Below are 17,484 nucleotides of genomic sequence, written 5' to 3'. Positions count from 1 at the left end.
TTTGTTCTTAAACTCTACTTCCTCGCTTAGAATTATGAAAAAGAATACATTTTCCTAAAGACTTTCAAAATTCCCCACCTGCTGGCCTGGCTGTATGGAGCTAGTCCCACATTTCTTACCAGTCAAAGGGAAGAACGGGGCTTACTGCTAGGAATTGAGAGGTAGCTTGGTTTTCATATGTAAGTATTAATTCTGGTTTCCTTTATCAAGACCTCAGTTCCAGGCATCTGTTGAAATTGCTCTTCCAGACATGAAGTACTAAGATGGTCATCTAGACTTAGATAATCTCAAGATTACCTGAGTTCCTGCTCTGAAGACTTTCCAGGGCATCTCACTAGGAATTGGGAGTCCACTGGGACCTGGGTCCCCACAAGCCAACGTGCCAGTGTGGTCCCCATGAAAACAAGGTAAGCTCCCCAGCATGTATTTTAAGTCATGTGCATGGACTGCAAACATGGAGCAAATATCTGTGTACTGTGTGTTCTCACATGAGCTTTACCCCATAGCCTTGTATCATGATACCTCTAATTTCAGTGCAATTACAAATGGAAAACCTGTTCAGATACTTACTCCATCCAGAAAAAAAAAAAAAGTCATGTATTTGCGCTGAAGCCAAGTTGGAAATGTCAATGGCGACAACATCAAAAGAACCAGCAGTGTTAACTCAGTATTTCTCTTTCTTGTTTCTGTGTCCCAGTACTTTCAGTCTGCCTCTGTGAGATCATCAGAGATTAGAACGCTGCTCATTTCTACCTTTCCTCTGCAGTGCAGCCTTAGGAAACTGAGGTGTAGCTGAAGGAGCAGTTAGGTAGCTCCCAGAGCTCATGGGTGTGCTCAACAACCTGAAAAAGTGTAAGAGCACTAGACCTCTGTCAGAAGTTACCTCACCAGCTACCACAAGCTTCACAGATACTTTAACAAAAAATATTTGGGTGTACTGGGTGAGAGAGCTGGTCAACCGTTCAGAGTAGTGAGGAGTTCCAAAATTTCATGCTGTATCATCTATCTTAGGCTGAATGCCTGGAAAATTTCAAATAAGCAGAAAAGGTGGTTAATAGGTTGAAAGGAAAAAGTAAAAAATAAAAAGCAGACCAAACACCATTAAATTTTGTTTCTGTATTTCAGTAAAACCTACTTGAATACACTTTGAAACAAGAGTACAACAAAATAGAATATACTTCAAATGTTGAATATACAAACTATTATAGTTCGTTCCGAACACTGGTACTTCCCTCTTAACTTCAACTAAAAAAAAAAAATTTACAGGTTTGGAACTACCTGACAAAAGCTCATGCTGGGTGTGACCTTTCAAGTGACAGAGTAGAGCTGAAACTGAAATGTATGCACAGATGCCAAGGCTAAGTGAGAGACACAGGCATGTTACAGCAGAAGGCAGGAAGCCTGCTGCTACTTTGTCCACGATTAAGAAATTTAGACAGACTTTAAACTACCATACAAAATATGTTACATGTCATTCTATAACAATACTGTGCTAGGTACAAGGTTTTTAAAAAATCTGTTTTAATAAAAAAGCTTTACACAAACAAGCCATTAGCTTATTTCAAGAAAGATAACTGAAAATCAGTCTAAGGCTTTCATTTTGAATCTGCTTAAGCTGTATGATACAAAAATCCCTCCAGGTCTCTGTCTTCTTTTAGAAGCTCTTAAACCTCCTTTATTTCACTTTCTACAATGCCTAGTATAGCAGAGTTTTTCACATAGCACCAGTTGAGTACTGTGGGCACAGTAGTAATCGCTGGTATGCACATAAACTGCATCAAATTTGCCATTTGTGTAACAATGAGACTTTCCTCTCCCCCTGAAAACTAAAAACCAAGGCAAACCTCTCACACAGCTCTCTTTTAGTGTTCCAGGTCTTAGTGTAACTTGGTAACCGGTAGCGTAGTGAATAGTTTGGTCCCTTTTCAGTCCCTCTCTCTCTCCTTCTCCATAGGTTCAGCTGTTTCCCAACTGGAAGAGGCAGTTTTTGTCAGCATATCAAATGTGGTTCAATTCCCACTGAAACACGGGAAAATAATTTTGTTTTTTTTTTCCAGGAAGTCTTCAACAAATTCATGTTTATTAACATTCCAAAACTCTCCTTTTTGACTCGGTGGTGGCATCCACATCCCTCCCCCAATTATGTCAGTATACTCAAAACCGTTACAGGCAAGGTCCATGCTGAAAGCAGCCTATTCTTCATTTTTCACACGTTATGATTCCTTCTGTTTTCATTGTCACAGGAAGGGCAATAGCTGAGGGCGTGCTAACTACTACTACGTGGGTCACAGTCTTGCTTCCATCTGCTGGCTTCTCTTCTTTTACCAGCTGCAGTGTTTTCACTTCACACTCCTGTTTTGAAGCCGCTGTGTCTGATTTAACTTCTGGGCTTTTTAAAACTGCACTAATCACCCTGGGAGGAGTCTGGCCAGAGGCCTGCTGAGCAGGCACCGATAGTCTCATTACTGGTGTCCCATGAGCTATAGACACCGGGGTTAGTGCTCTAACAGCCAAAGGGGCTCCCACAATGTTAATACTTCCCGAGCCGGACAGGCCCGTTTTTGTTTGTAACTGACACTGCGTGAGTTGCGTGGCAGGGATGGTAATGATTTTGGCAGGCTGCATTGTGATTTTGTCTCCATTTTCAGCAGAGGTTGGCATCACAGTAGGGATTGTCTGGATTACTACCTTTGGGGTTGTTGCTGTTGTTGGGCTCGTGTTGGTTATTAACGGTGACCCTGCGTTTACCGACTGCACTGCCACGGTGGAGATCTTCTGTCCCAGAGAGGTCATGACAACAGGCACTTGCATTGCCACACGAACAGTCCTACAAAATAAAGGAAGGTGTGTGTGTTTATGCCAAAACACAGGGTACCATTACAGATACTACATGATCTCTAAGGTCCCTTCCAACCCTAACCATTCTGTGACTCTAAATTACACTGCTACTTGCAAATCAGAAACTATTTCCAACATTTAAAACATAGACAAAAACCCCTGAAAGACAGCTTCCTAACAAAAAGGCTGCTTGTCATGAAAAGAAGACAAACCCAAGGCACATTAATACAAACCTGGGAGCTGTTGTTGCTGGGACAGTAGTGGTGGTAGTTGAGGGCCGAGATGAGGATGTGTCATGCGCTGGCGAGGCGATATTCACAACTCTGGTGACTCCTTTTTCTGCTCTGGTACAGCTTAACTGAGAGGAATTCTTTCCTCCACGTGCAGAGCTTGCTGCTTTTAAAAGGTTTTCTGCAGATAAAGACACTCTTTCCAATGACTTTTCATCTGTAGGCATCGACAAATCTTCATTGCAGGATTCACTTTTGTCATCATCTATGACAACTATGTTTTTTGGCATCTCCTTAAACTGATACACAAGCCTCTGCCCCTCAACCTTTGCCAGGATTCCTCTTTGATAGTAGTATCTGCAAGAGAAATACAGTCAAGTAGTAAGCAACAAGTAGAAAACCTCATTCTGTATTAACAAGAAAACCTGAAGTAACCACAGTAAAATCTACAGCGTGAAGAGGTGTGGAAAGAAGCTGGCAGAACACCCTGGCAAGGGATCTGAAGGACCTACCTGAAAAAAAATCTGACCTTTTAAATACATACTTCAGGAATTAAATTGCAAATTTGCTGGTAACATAAAAAGCAACAGGGACTGCAAGAGGGAAGGCTAAGTCAGCAAGAGGGCAAAGCTTTTAAATTTCAGCACTGTTTTATTTCTGGAGGCAAAATTAAGAATCAGATTTAAAATTATAGCAGGTAACTTAGGACTGTAAGAATTTTTACCTCAGGGCTCTTCCCATGGTCTCATAGTTCATGTCAGGTTTGTTTTTGTGTTTTCCCCAGAGTTTGGAGACAGCTTTTGAGTCCACAAGTTTAAAGATTCCCTTCTCTCGCTGAGTCCATTTAATGTATCGAGGACAAGTGTTTTTGTCCTGGAGAAGGTCCAGAAGGAACTCCCATAAGTACGTTGTATTTCCTATAATCAGAAATCATTTAAATATTAGAAAACCACTTTCAAAGACAACAGAAAGTTCTCCACATTTAGGTAACTCTGAGTGACCTGCATTACAAGCAATGTTGTGCAGAGGATGGCATGTCATGGCACCTGCACATATTTGTTCATTCTGTTAGGTTTAGTAAAGCTTTCGTAAATATTTACATTCTGAAAGGAGCTAATCCAAGTGATTTGCTATATAGCACAGGAGCCTGTTCAATCCTATACTCATTCTGAGTTCTTGAAAAGAAGTGTGGGAGGATGTTCCAAGTCTCTACAACCTACATCTGTTCAGCAGGACGAGAGCTCAGAATTTTCTTCTCATATTTGATTGAACAGGGCATGAAAATGCCAGTGTATTTTATGACACTGAAGGACAGGAGGACATAAATAAGTAATTTACAAAAGACATACAACCTGTAATACCAAAACATCTCAACTGCAGTGAAGTTTGTCCAGGATCTGGGGCTCCCACAATGCCTGGTGACAGCCCCATGTCCTGACTCTTCCCAAATACATGTTGCATAGTGACCAACATCCTTCCAGGTGCAAAGACAGCCCAACTTCTTGACAGCAAGTACTCACATGGCAGAAATCCCATGTACCTTTCTATAATTAGGGGAATATAAAATGAATCATAGAATCATAGAATAGATTGGGTTGGAAAAGATCTCCAAGATCATCAAGTCCAACCTCTGATCCAACTCCAATTACTATATCATGGCACTAAGGGCCACGTCCAGTCTCTTTTTAAAAACCTCCAGGGATGGTGAATCCACCACCTCTCTGGGTAGGCTGTTCCAATGCCTGATAACCCTCTCTGTAAAGAATTTCTTCCTAAAAGAATGAAGTCACCCTAAAGCAGAATTTAATGCACTTCTCAGGTATTCAAGAGATTGTACCATTTCCACTGGAGAAGCCCCACAAGAGGGTTTATGACAGGATGGCACAGAACATAACATGGGGATTGTGTGCACTCTGACTAGACCATGTGCATCTAGGAAAAGGGTAGGAGAGGCAAAGAAAAAAGCAGATCACACCACAGTTTCTACAGCTGAAGACGACTCCTCATGTTTCTGAGAAGGGAGAACTATGACAGATCTACAAGAATAATAACCTCAGAACATTAATCCCAATTCTTCACTTCCAGGGAGTGACATGGGAGTGACACACCAATTTGTGTGTGTGTGTATGTGTGTGTATGAAAAAAGGTCCTTAATTCCTGAAATTTAGTGGCCTAGCATAGAACTTGTTATGCCATGCTGAAGACATTAAGGCAGCTTCAAGACCACTGCTGCAGAATTTGAGAACTTAGCTATAAACCCCAAAGGGTAAAAAAAACTAGTTTCCATCTTCTGGAAGACCACCTCATAGACAGAAAAAACAGTACCTTACCACATGCTCCAAACAACAGCAAGTACTTACTCAAGAGCTACCAAAATCCTATTTGCACTAGATTTCAGAGACATTTGAATTGGACCCATTTGAGGAAAGAGTCAAGAAGAGAACTCAGGAATGTTTAAATCATCCTACATTTTAGGGAAATAATCCCTTGGGGGTTTATTCTTTAGCTCCTCAGAAAGAGAATTTCTGGGTCCACCGCCAGATGCTGCAGGTTTGCAGCAAACTCTTTGCAAAAACATAGGTGGGCTTTAGTATTAGGAAGTAAAAAGGAAATTCAAGAGAAATCATTCCTGAGAGTGCCCAATTGTTTCTGCAGGAACAGTGCTGCTGACTGAGCAGGTTTCTCTTTTCCTCTCATGCTCTGTATTGACCTAAATAAAAGCTTTTTTTTCCACAGGAAGACTGTGTAATACCTATATCACTCAGAAGACATCTACTATTGCCAGCAAGACCCAGTGATACTTCAGATGGGCTGCTGTGTCAGCTAAAGCTGCTATGCATTTAACACAGAAAGCTCATTTTACAAATGTTTAATACAATTTTGAACCACTCTTAAACCCTTTCTCCTCAGAACCAGACACTCCTAATACTATGAATCCAAGCTTACAGACTCCTGAGGAAGAGAGAGACATCCCTGTAAAATCTATTTTCTGAACAGGTTTAAATTCAAGCTGCTTTTAAGCATCTGTGTACCAGGCTGGACTTAGGAACATGTGCTGCCTGCACCTTGCTAGGAAGAGAGAAGCTTTATTTACTACCATACAGCTCCCATCAGCATCAGAAAGGTCTCAGGTTAACCAGTAAGCAGCCACTGAGCTAGACATTACTGTTACCTGTCTTAACTTCAGTCCAGAGTATTTTAAATTTTAAAGAAATTGTTGTGGTTAGATGATTATTACAGCTGCCAGCTGCTTAAGAATGTTAGGTGTCATTTCAAAATAGAGGGACCGATGGCCAGGGAGTTTGTGAATTATACAAGGTCCTGTGTGTGTCAGTGATCTGCTGCATCTATGAGGAGAGGCTCAAACACAGTTTTGCTCCCTCTAACTGCCTTCAGTTTAAAGAGAGTATTTATGCAAATGAAAAACAAAGTATGGAAAGAGAAACCATGCCAAAAACTGGCAATCCACTATGTGAGAACAAAACAAAAAAAACAACCACTATCTCACTTTAAGTAAAAATACTACGATGTCTCCAGTTCCTCCCATGTAATAAACTGTAAGGCACAAGTGAATCAGATTTACAGCTGCTTCACTTTGCAGTTTGCACCAGAAAGCACCAGGAATGCACAAAAGAAGGATTACCTATATGCCAACCCTTTCCAAATGTGCACAACCAGCTCTCTTCCTCCAAGACTTCACTCTGACAGTACTGAGCTCTAAAATAATTTCTGGTTTTCCAAAAACATGCTGGATATTAAATAGCCTATATCTGCAAGTAATTTTTTTAAATAAGTAACAAAAATTAAATCCAGTAACAAAATGTTTTGCAGCACATCTAGCTAGACTATATTAAGAAAAAAAATATTTTATTCCAGTTTGTAGTGTAAAACATGGAATAAGATACTTCACGAGAGCAAGAGACATAAGTAGATCATTATGAGGGTCCATGGAAATATGATAGGAAAAAAAAAGGCAAAAAATTCCACCCAAACCCACAAAGCAGTACCATCTCCCACTCAGTAAAAAAAACAGCTACAGAATTAAATCACCAGTACAAAAACTAGAAGAGACAAAATACAGGTCTCCTTTTTCAAAGTTATTTGTGCAGCAAACTAGGACCTGGGACAATTTACATGTACTATTCAGGTAATGGAAAGCTGTAATAGCAAAATCTGAATTAGAAAGCAAGCTAAGAAGGATTTAAGAATACTAAAAAAGAAAAAAAGGACAGAGACAATTAAATAAGATGCACTTTTAAACATAGCAGATACAAAATCTGTGATCTTCACTGAAGTCCACTCCTACACCAAATCCAAAGACAGCAACACTGGGCACTGTAGGGAAGTTTAATGACTGTTTGCACTGCTTTCCATGAGCCAACGTCTGCAGGACGTCAGTCCCATTCTTCCTTGCCCTACTGACAAAACTCAGGAGCTGTAGCCAGACAAGGAATTATGTAAACAGTAGAGATCTTGCTTTCAAGCAAATCTCAAAATAATAGTGGAGCTGACCACTACACAGTCTTTCTAGGGCGCTGCCACTACAAGTCACTAAACTTGGTTACTCCCTGCCATAGCAACATCTCCAAACAACCTTCAGTGCAGTAAGTGGGGAAAAGATCCAGATTTTTCACCTACAAACAGGGGAAGAGCTGATACACCACACACCACCTCAAAGGTAACCTGTGAGCAAATGTCCCAGTCTGTTTCCCTGCTGAGTGAATAGCAGGGCCCTGGAGTCCAAGAAAGGAACCACTGTTTATAAGGAGAAACCTTAGGAAAGTAGGACTCTCAAGCACAAAATGCCTCACTCAACCACTACAGAAACAGATCATCATTTGGTTTTCCCCTTAAACCAAACTGAACCTATTAGTCAAAGGAATATATTCCCACTGGAGTTCGTGAATCAACTAAGAAAACATTATTTCCAGCCATCACCATTCTAAATGCCCACGTGCTGCCACTACTTGAGAACAAGTCTTTCAGCAGTAGCTTAATAAATTATGTGTGTAGCACTGAGTTGACACACACCACGAAAGACATCACAAGTCAATAAACACAAAGCAAAGCAAATAAAATATGAGAAATCCTATTAACTGTGGAGTGTACTACAGGGCACTTCCAAAGCACACATCCTTGTGCCAGATCTTGCACAAACAAATTTGAAGACATCGAATCCAACTCTAATGAAGTCAGTACAAACTCGTCCACCAAACCTTTGAAGATGTGTGTATTTCCTGTGACAGATACCATGCACTGCATATTTTTAAAGACTCGATAAATGAAAGAAATATACCTTTGCCTTCCCTAGGTTTCTTCTTTATACCCAGATCTGGAGACCCATCAGCCAGAGCCGACTGCTGGGTCTTGGGTTTACGGCCAGCTGCACATAAAACATGGGGAAAAACAAGTGTTAATCATATGGGAAGTATCTTACAGTTTGTCTTTGCTGAAAGAAGCAGTTCATGTATTTTCCCCTTGCTGTTTCCTTGCTACAGATACGGATAAACCTAAATTGTCTGATTACTACTGCACAACCAGTTTAATTAATCATTTGGTTGCAGATTTAACTCAATTTCAGACAAGTTAATGGCAGGTGAGGTAAGGACCAAAAGTATCGAGTAAAACTCAATGTATTTGCATTCTTTAGCCCAGTGCCTGTTTTACTCTGAATTAATTTAGAGCAGAGTTACAGTTATGTGCGTGTGGTTTTACTAAATCTGAAATTCAAAGATCTTGGATTTATATCACTTTACCACTGCATTGCATTTTTTCCCCTCTATATTACAAATATTCCATCTTAGCATGTCTGGAAGCTCTATTAAAGCAATATCCCTAAAGTTATGTAAATCTTATTGATGCCTGTAAGAAAACTGCCAGATAGATAGAGAGAGAGCAACCTCACCAGGTGCTAACCTCCCATATGATAGTGGAATGCTTAGAAATCAAACACTGTTCTGAATTGCTTCTTCCTCAAAGACACCGCAGTCAAACAGGAAAGATACAAATATCACAAGGAAGATCTTCTCATGTTTTTGTAAACTCATTTGTGGGTTTTTAGGTTAGTATTTACCATGCTGTTTCATTGCAATTACCTTGACTCTATCCACTCTCCAGGTATATCCGTATTTCAGACACCAGTGGTTACACACCACGTAAGTCCTCTTTGCATCCTTCTCTATCCTTCCTCCACTTTGTGTTAAAAAACAACAAACACAGAAACCATTTGCCTTTATGGCTTGGCAAAGCCCATTCTCTTGCTCCTTCTTTTTTCCTGCTCTGGTGCCATTTTCTAAGAACTCACACTTCAGACTCCAGTCAGTCTGTTCATATGAGCAAAGATCATCTAATCTATCTCCACCTGTATCAACTGCACCACCCACAGCAGTGCACATCAGAAATAAATTCTGACATTGCTCCTACCCAGAGCCATGTGTACCTTTTTTCTTTTTCATTGGTTCATGGATATCAGGGGAAGTTGGGACAGGAGATACATCCATTGACTCAGATTCCTCTGTTGATACTTCCACCACAGTCTCTGTGATCACATCAGGTCTCATGGCTGCATGGATAAATTCTGGGGTTGACACACAAGGAGGGACAAAAACTTCCACTACAAAAGAAGAAAAAAGGAATACCTGATGAAGTTTTTATCTGGTTATTTTAATGCACCTTACATAAAATTAATTTCAACAAAGCATATACAATATGTTTCTGCTCCAACAACCTGTCACCTAGAAAATCAATCCAACCTCCCAAAACATGCACACTTGTATATTTAGGCAGAAGACAAGTACCACAACAATATCCTTTAGAAATAAACTCAACTTTGAATTAGACAAATTAGAGTTTAATCTTTGATCATTATTATGATCTCCATTTCGTATTTTGTAGTTTTTGCATTTCAGTTTGACCATTATTTCATCCAACATATATTAATTTACCTCAGAAGAAACATCAGTTAAAGAAATCATCAAGTTTCGGTTTTTTAAACCAAGAAAACTTTGCAACACATTGTATTCAGATATTCTTTCCAAAATAGAAAGATGAATATAAACATAAATATTTTCACTTAAAATAAGTCTTTATTTTAGCAATTTAAAATGTCAAATTCACAGACCCACAGAATGGTTGAGGTTAGAAGGGCACCTGGTCCAACTCCTTACTCAAGCTGGGCCACCTATAATCATGTAATTTTTGTATCTCCAAGGATGGAGACTCCATGGTCTCTTTGGGCAATCTGTGCCAGGGCTCTGTCAGCTGCACAGTGAAAAAAGTGTTTCCTGATGTTTAGGCAGAGAAGTTAATCTTAAATGTGCAGTCACTCAAATATCTCTACCCAACAGATAAATGATTTACTCTGTAACTATACTCGTTAGGGGGCGGAAAAATCATGTAAAAACTCAAACCAAATCAGTGGCTTTGAAATAAGCAAGCAAATGCTTTAAACCGCATACAGCTCCCCACAGAAACAAGTTTCCCACTTTGTTTGTTTTATTAGTTAGTAGAAGGAGAAACAGATCCCAGAGGAGAAACTGTGGCTGACATACCAGGACTCCTGGCATCCCTCAGGCAGGTGGGAGACTCCATATGAAGCAAGGCCTCTGCAGCTTCAATTGTCTTATCCGTGCAGTGCACGTTACTGCCATGGACTGATGCTTCCACTGCAGAAGGATACAAAAAATTAATGAGAACAGATTACTTATGAAAGCCCACAGGTATCCCTGTACAGCTGTACTGCTCAATCTCTAACATGAAAATTGCAGAATTGTCAGGTGTCTTCACACCTTTTATACCTTTCTGTCGACAGAAACATTTAGGGAAGACACACGACAAGCAGAACCAACACTGTCACTTCTTAGATTAGATTTCTGGTTCACAGCCAAGCTCCTCATTTCCATGAGGTGTTCAAGAGCTTACAAAAGCAGACTCTGAGATTTATATTCTGCCTTCAGATTAACCAGAACAAACCAGACTGTGATCAGGATGGTTATAAATTAACGCAGCAGAACAGACAAGTAGCACTATCTCCAATTATTATCCCGTTAAATTCCGAAGGTCACCTCTCTTCAAATTTTCAGTCTACTGGATAAATATATATAAAAATACAATATTAGTCTGCAAAACAGGTATTTCCTGTTTTGATTTCTGATATAACTGTGTGTTGGGTTTAGCAGGCTTGATTGTTAAAAAAACACAAATCACAACAAACAGTATAAAGGGTGTGGGGTTTTTAAGGGAAAAAGGTAAAACCAGCTCTTTTCTTATGTTCTGAAAGGAAAACTAAGTAATCAATAAAAAATAACGTAACTCCAAGAAAGCACATTTAAGTCTGATACAGTACAGCTCACAGCAACTTGAACACAACAGCAACACTATAAAGACCCCAAGGTATCAACTAAAACTACAATTCTACTCACAGCCAACTCCACATTCCTCACCCCTGTAAAGATTTTTAAAAGCAGTGACTGCAGAAACACCTGTTGCCCATCATCCACACTCTGGCTAAGGTACTCTGCCTCTCTCCAGTTGCTCTTTCCATTTATGGCCATCTGCTCCAAGCTGAACCACTCCAGGGAGGCAGCCGGCAACCCAGGAGATCTATCTTTAGCGTGAGCAGGGTCACCTATCTCCAGTGTCACACAACTCAAGAGGATTTGGGAGTAATTCTCTATGAAAACTTCGAGGCACCTGTCCTGTAACTGAAAACATCAAAGAAACAACTCGAGGTTTGTTGGGAAAATAACACTAGAGTTGCTTCTGACTTAAGAAAACGCTGGATACACAAAGATTCCTGCAGGCACACGTGAGGGTAAAAGCCTTCCAGCCCATTGCAGTTTATTCAAATGCAGGGCTTAAAAACTCAAAAAACCTACTAGCCAGCAAATTAAACACATAAACCAGAAACTGAAAGTGCCCAAATGCAAAATTTTCGATGCCTGAAATTTCATGCTGAACCAGCCTGCTGCCCACCTGCTGGCTGGCTGATGGAATTCCCACCACAGCCCATTAGTTATAGCCTGGGATGCTATTTAGAGGGCTTTATCTTTTGGAACAGTAGATGCCTGATAAAGCTGACATTCCACCAGTGCTTCACCCCAGGCTGGGAGCACAGGAAAATCAGGAAAGGGTCTCTATTGCACACTCTGTCCCTTGGATAACCAGCAGCGATCTGCAAGAGTTTTGCACCCTAAGCCCTTCCCCCAGCTCCAAGTCCTGGGTGCTTCCCATGCTTGGCCAAGCTGTTTCCTTCCTCATGGAGCAGTTTGGGAGTATCCCAAGTCAGAGGCTGAACACCTGCACTGTGACAGAGTGGCCCTGCAGGAAACCCTCTGCCTAAACATTTGTCTCGCTAAAGAAAAGCTTCAGTTGTACCGAAATCAGTACGTTTCCCTTCATCTATCTGATAAAACTTTCCACTGATCATCAGAATAAAGGAACAACACTCAGAGAGTCATCATAAATGTATCAGTTCTACAACACTACTAAAATCAGAAAGCCCAAATCAGTATTGAATATATTATTATTCTAAAGCATGCAGTAAGATTTAAAGCATGTCAGCAAAGCTTCTCCACCAACCCCTCTGCCTCCCCTGCAGCTAAGAGCTGTGCAGTTTTCATTTCTGCTGGTTACCATTTTTGGGACAACTACTTAGCTGCTTCTGTGCAGACAGTAGGTTCAGTATGTAAAGGAAATCTGTAAAGAAATTCAAACAACAGTTGCCAAATTTCACTTGTAAGAGAGTACCCAATTAGCTACTCCTAAATGCTTAAAAGCATACAAAATTTTCCCTGTAGGGAACAGTTTAGATGATTCACCACAAGTATGAGGTACCCAGCTGGGGGCAGGAATAAGGCAAAAAGGATAGCAGAAAGTCATCTTCATACTCTTCCAGGACTAGGGCATTCTGCTGAGGGGCTAGGAGACACAACCCCCTCACCACTAGGGACTAATGCTGCAAAACCCTAACAGCAGAGCCAAGGAGCCACTCAACCTCTCCCCTAAGCAACCCTTCCGTTTCCAATAAAAACAGCACTATCTACTCCTCAAAAGCCTGTGACATTTGAAAATACACACTTCACAAATGTTTTTCCAACGTGAGTTACTTAGGACTCCACTAGAATTGCCACCTAAAAAATATCAAGCAAAAAATAGTAACACTTGTGTCTTTGGCTGGAACACACATGCTGTCTGTCTATCATGACAGCCAACAAACGCACCTTACATTGCCAAAAAGGCAGCTATTAAAACACCTACTAAAACGAGTGCTATTACCAAGTTTCAAGCCTTTTCAGGTAGCTAATTCCCCTTTAACCAGTACATGGTTTTAGCCTCAGAAGCATCTGTCTACCCAGTGAGCATCGGGAGTTTTCATCTATGCACAGGCAACGTTACTGTGCCAACACAGTGGGAAGAAAAAAGTACAAATTTGTATTTCAACACAAATTTTATGCAAAACATCTTTCTGACATGCTGGAAAATATCTAAGAGAAGACAGCAGCATGTCAGAGTGCTCAGTCATGAGGCATGACACGGATGAAAAACACAGTTAAATTAGATAACCCAAAAGATGGAAGTGAGGGAACAGGCTCTCTCAGAGAAGGGATGAGACCAGAAAAAAGCAGGAGGCTGTTCTTGCAGGTTATTGGATCAAGTGTCATCAACCAAGCTACACTTGTATCACAGTACCTGGTAACACTTCCCACAATAAAGATGGGAAAAAAGCAAATCAAGGGATAAGGATTGTACAAACAAGCAAAAAAAATAAAAGACAACTTTCCACTTTGGTGCACAAGTGCAGTATCACAATGGGCAGAAACGTTTCTGATCAAAGACTGAAGTGTTTCACCCGTTTCTTTAAATATGCCCAGTTTTATTTGTATTTATTTATGCTATCAACTATGGTACCACCCTGCACATATACAATACCCCAAAGCTAAAACAGTATTGCTTGAGCAAAAAAAGTGAGGTGTAGGTCTGTTACCTCATATAATCATTTCAGGAGGAACTGTCACTTGCCCAAAGTAGTTCACATGGATGAAAGGAAATTTTTCAGAGCTTGATAACTAAGTGACATGAGAACTGCCATTTACTGATCTAGAACACATCAGAGCTAACACCAACACTTACCTTTCATTCTTTTAAAACTAAACCTCATCTTACTGCTTTTATGAAGAATTCTGAGTCCTTGGTATTTTATTTTAAAATACTTCGTTATTTTAAAATACTTCATTAAAAATTTTCTGGTCTGTTTGTAGGAAAAAAAATCCTCTTTGAAAACAACCTCAAAAAATGTAAACAGTTAACTACCCTAGTTGATGTCTATCTTCACTGTTGACCTAATGTCTTCTAGCTCCACTTTCTAAACAAATAGTATGTACAGTACATTATTCAAGGTTCTCAACAGCTGTTACAAAACACCAAACTTGGTAATTAAGTCTGACAGGGCTGTACTTCAGCTTTACAGAAGAACACAGTGGCAACATATCCATTTGGTTGAAATGTCCCCCCTTTCAACATAAGACTGACAAAATTAATGAAAGCAACACATGAGAGGGAAAAAACGGGACGGGAACTTTCAAAATGGTATTTTTTGGCACTGAATACAGCCCTCCCCCCCCCCTTATCTGAAGTGTTATCAATGTCTGCATTTACAAGGCCAACACTTAACTGCAGCACCTGCAATAGCTTATCCTTTAATAATATCAGGCAACCAGAGGAATACTTTAATGAAGAATTCCCAATTCCAAGCATGGAACTCAGTCAAGAGTGACTACACACACACTAACAAAGCTCATTAAAGTTTACTGGTGCTTACATGCTTGTTTTATCTCAGCACTTAAAAGACCACAGCAAACAGCAGTGGAAGCTGTAGCAGTGCTTAAGCTGCATTTTAATTAAAAGCAGCTGAATTGCCCATGTAGGTAATACCCAGAAATCTTTCTGCATGCAACATTTGACTGGAAAAGAAAGCATTTTCAGTTTACTGCTTGTTTTATGGCAGACATTTGTTCAGAAAGTGAAGAACAATCCCTTGGATTTTTCAGTACTTCCCTAAGCCTGGCTCTGTTGGTTCCAAAGACTCTCAGCTGCACACAATTTAAGGATGATGCATAACCCACTGCCTAAAGGCAATCAATAAAGAAAACGAGAGAGATCATCCCAAAACACTTGTTCCACTGTAAGCCATTAGTTATCAGCCTGATATTGACACAAATATTAGCTACAAAGCCAAAACACGTCTTTGTAAAGTCATTTAGGAGTTGCTTGTACAACCCTCAATTAAGATAACACTAAGCAGCAACAGTTTTAGTCCCACTTAGTGCCCGCAGTTATCGACACTGAAGTTTTGTCAACATTGGAAGGAGGAGCCAGGGGAAAAGGCAGCACCTCATTATTATTACAATCCCTTAGGATAAAGAATTCCTCACTTAAATCCACATGATACCATCTACATACAAACGTAAGTAAACACACATGGTATCCTGATGATGGGAATACTAGACCTGTGTAGGTATCTGTATCACTCACTGCAATGCAAACATAACAAAAAAAAAAAAAGGAATTAAGTTGTCTGGGCTAAGGACATTAAGGACATCAGAGAGGGCAATGCAAAGGTCATTTGTCATTTATCTAAAGGTTAGGTCACAAGCAATCTAGTTACAGTGACTTAAGAAGCTCTTGACACAATAATCAACCACTTAAACATTCTCCATTCATTGACAACCAAAAGTAAAAAACAACTAACTGAAATGCACAGTGTGAGCCCTGAAGGAATCAGAGATGTGTTCCACTGGCAAAATGAAGCTCCTGCTCCAGCACAGACAGGAGAGTGTCCAACTGCTTATGACCTGCTCCACTTCTGTTGTGCAGCAGAACAGTTCTTTGCTGCTTTATACTGGGGGGGTTTTTTTGTGTGTCTGGGGTTGGTGTCACCCTCCTACAAAAAGCACCGTGTGTTTTTCCACATTAAATAAAACAAAGTACTGTGAACATTTCATGATGGCTCTCACTTTTCGAAAGGGTATCTTTATACACTCGTGAACGACAGAGCATTTACCTTCAGCACACATTCAGGCCTGAACAAACCCACTGCCATGTCAATGCAAAACCAGTGTCAGGCTTTACTGTCCAGGCAGTAACTGCACAGGTCATTACTTCTAATGCTCTGCACCGTACTGCTCTGTGTGGTTTCAACGAGCAGGTTTAAATACTGAGCTACACGTTGTAAAGACAAAAATAAAATGAGAGCTAGTACAACTTCTGTGGAGAACTAAACGCTGGACAGTGCATTTGTGGCTTTAGTCAGCTGTAACTTTGCTCGTGCTTTCTCCGTGGCTCTACCACAGTGTAAGACAAATCCCGGGATCACTGGAATGCGTCCTGTTCTCGGACAGATTTAATAAAACCAAGAGAGGCCAAACCACGATCCTGAACATAACCCCGACGAAGTGTAAGAGCTCGGGTAAAGCGGCTGGGCCCGGAGGCTCCAAGGTGTGGAGGAGCGAGCAGAAGGAGCGCGGCACGTGCACCAGCTTACGAGACCCGGCTCCGGCTCCCGTTCCGTCCCGGGCCGGCGCTCCCGCCGCGCCCTCCCCCGCCCGCCGGGGGCGCCCGCAGGGAGGTGCGGCCACGTGCGGCGGCGGCGGCGCCACTTCCGTGTTTACACCGCGCTCCGCTCCGGTGCCGCGCCCGCCGCGCGCCCATTGGCGGCCCCCCCCCCTCCCCCCCCCCCGGCCGGTCCCTCCCCCGGGGGCGCGCGCGGCGCTTCCGCTGCGCGGCGCGCGTGGGGGAGGGGGCACCGCCGCCCCCCCGCCCCAAACACGTGGGGGCCGCGGCCCCGCCGGCGGCGCCTCCTCCCGCCCCGCCGGCGGCTCAGAGTTTAAAAGGGCACGAGGGGGGGGGGAAGGGGGGGGCGCCGGAATTAGGGGCGAAAGGCGGGGGGGGCACGCACGGGGAGGCCGGGCCGCGGCCCTCGGCCTGCCCGCTCAGACAGCGTGGCGGCGGCGGCGGCGCTCCGAGCGAGGGGAGGGCCGGCGGGGGCGGGAGGACAACAACCCCGCGCACTTCCTGGTTCTCGCCCCGGCCGCCAAAAGCCCCGCAAAACTCCGCCGCGCGCGCCCCGCCGCAACTCCCGGCGCGGCGGCGGCCGTGCCGGCGGTGGCGGTGCCGCGGGGCCCGCCGCACGCCGGGCCGGCCGCTACCAAGGTGATCACTTCCTGATTGCCCTCCATTGCAGCCCTCCCGCCCGCCCTGCGCCGCGGCTCCCCCCGCCGCCCGTCCCCGCTCCTGCCCGCCCCGCCACCCCCGCAGCCGTCCTCGCCCCCCCGGCGGCGCGGCGCCGCTCACCGGCGCGGATCAGGAGGTCGAGCTGGTTGGTGGGCCCCTCATGCACGGACGCCGCCATGTTTACGCT

The 17,484-nt window shown here is 42.6% G+C and overlaps 1 protein-coding gene across 2 annotated transcripts in view; it reads right to left on the bottom strand.

Annotated features, from left to right (window-relative positions):
- Positions 1 to 1,101: 1,101 nt before the first annotated feature.
- ELF2 (E74 like ETS transcription factor 2) overlaps positions 1,102 to 17,484 on the bottom strand; it is a 28,212-nt gene continuing 11,829 nt past the window's right edge. The window contains exons 1-7 of one of the 2 annotated variants that reach the window (XM_027652679.1): positions 17,418 to 17,478; positions 10,619 to 10,732; positions 9,508 to 9,681; positions 8,365 to 8,451; positions 3,793 to 3,985; positions 3,072 to 3,425; positions 1,102 to 2,827 (exon numbers count right to left, since the gene is read on the bottom strand). In XM_027652679.1, coding sequence (XP_027508480.1) covers positions 2,200 to 2,827; positions 3,072 to 3,425; positions 3,793 to 3,985; positions 8,365 to 8,451; positions 9,508 to 9,681; positions 10,619 to 10,732; positions 17,418 to 17,475 — 1,608 coding nt within the window. In that variant the 5' untranslated portion in view covers positions 17,476 to 17,478 and the 3' untranslated portion in view covers positions 1,102 to 2,199. Of the gene's footprint in view, positions 2,828 to 3,071; positions 3,426 to 3,792; positions 3,986 to 8,364; positions 8,452 to 9,507; positions 9,682 to 10,618; positions 10,733 to 17,417; positions 17,479 to 17,484 lie in introns of those variants that run through there. The other variant, XM_027652678.1, reaches the window with a different exon arrangement.

The sequence above is a fragment of the Corapipo altera genome, unplaced genomic scaffold, assembly GCF_003945725.1.
Source record: "Corapipo altera isolate COAL_440 unplaced genomic scaffold, ASM394572v1 69, whole genome shotgun sequence".
NCBI classification, from domain to species: Eukaryota; Metazoa; Chordata; class Aves; order Passeriformes; family Pipridae; genus Corapipo; species Corapipo altera.
This window is presented reverse-complemented; position numbering and strand designations above follow the sequence as displayed.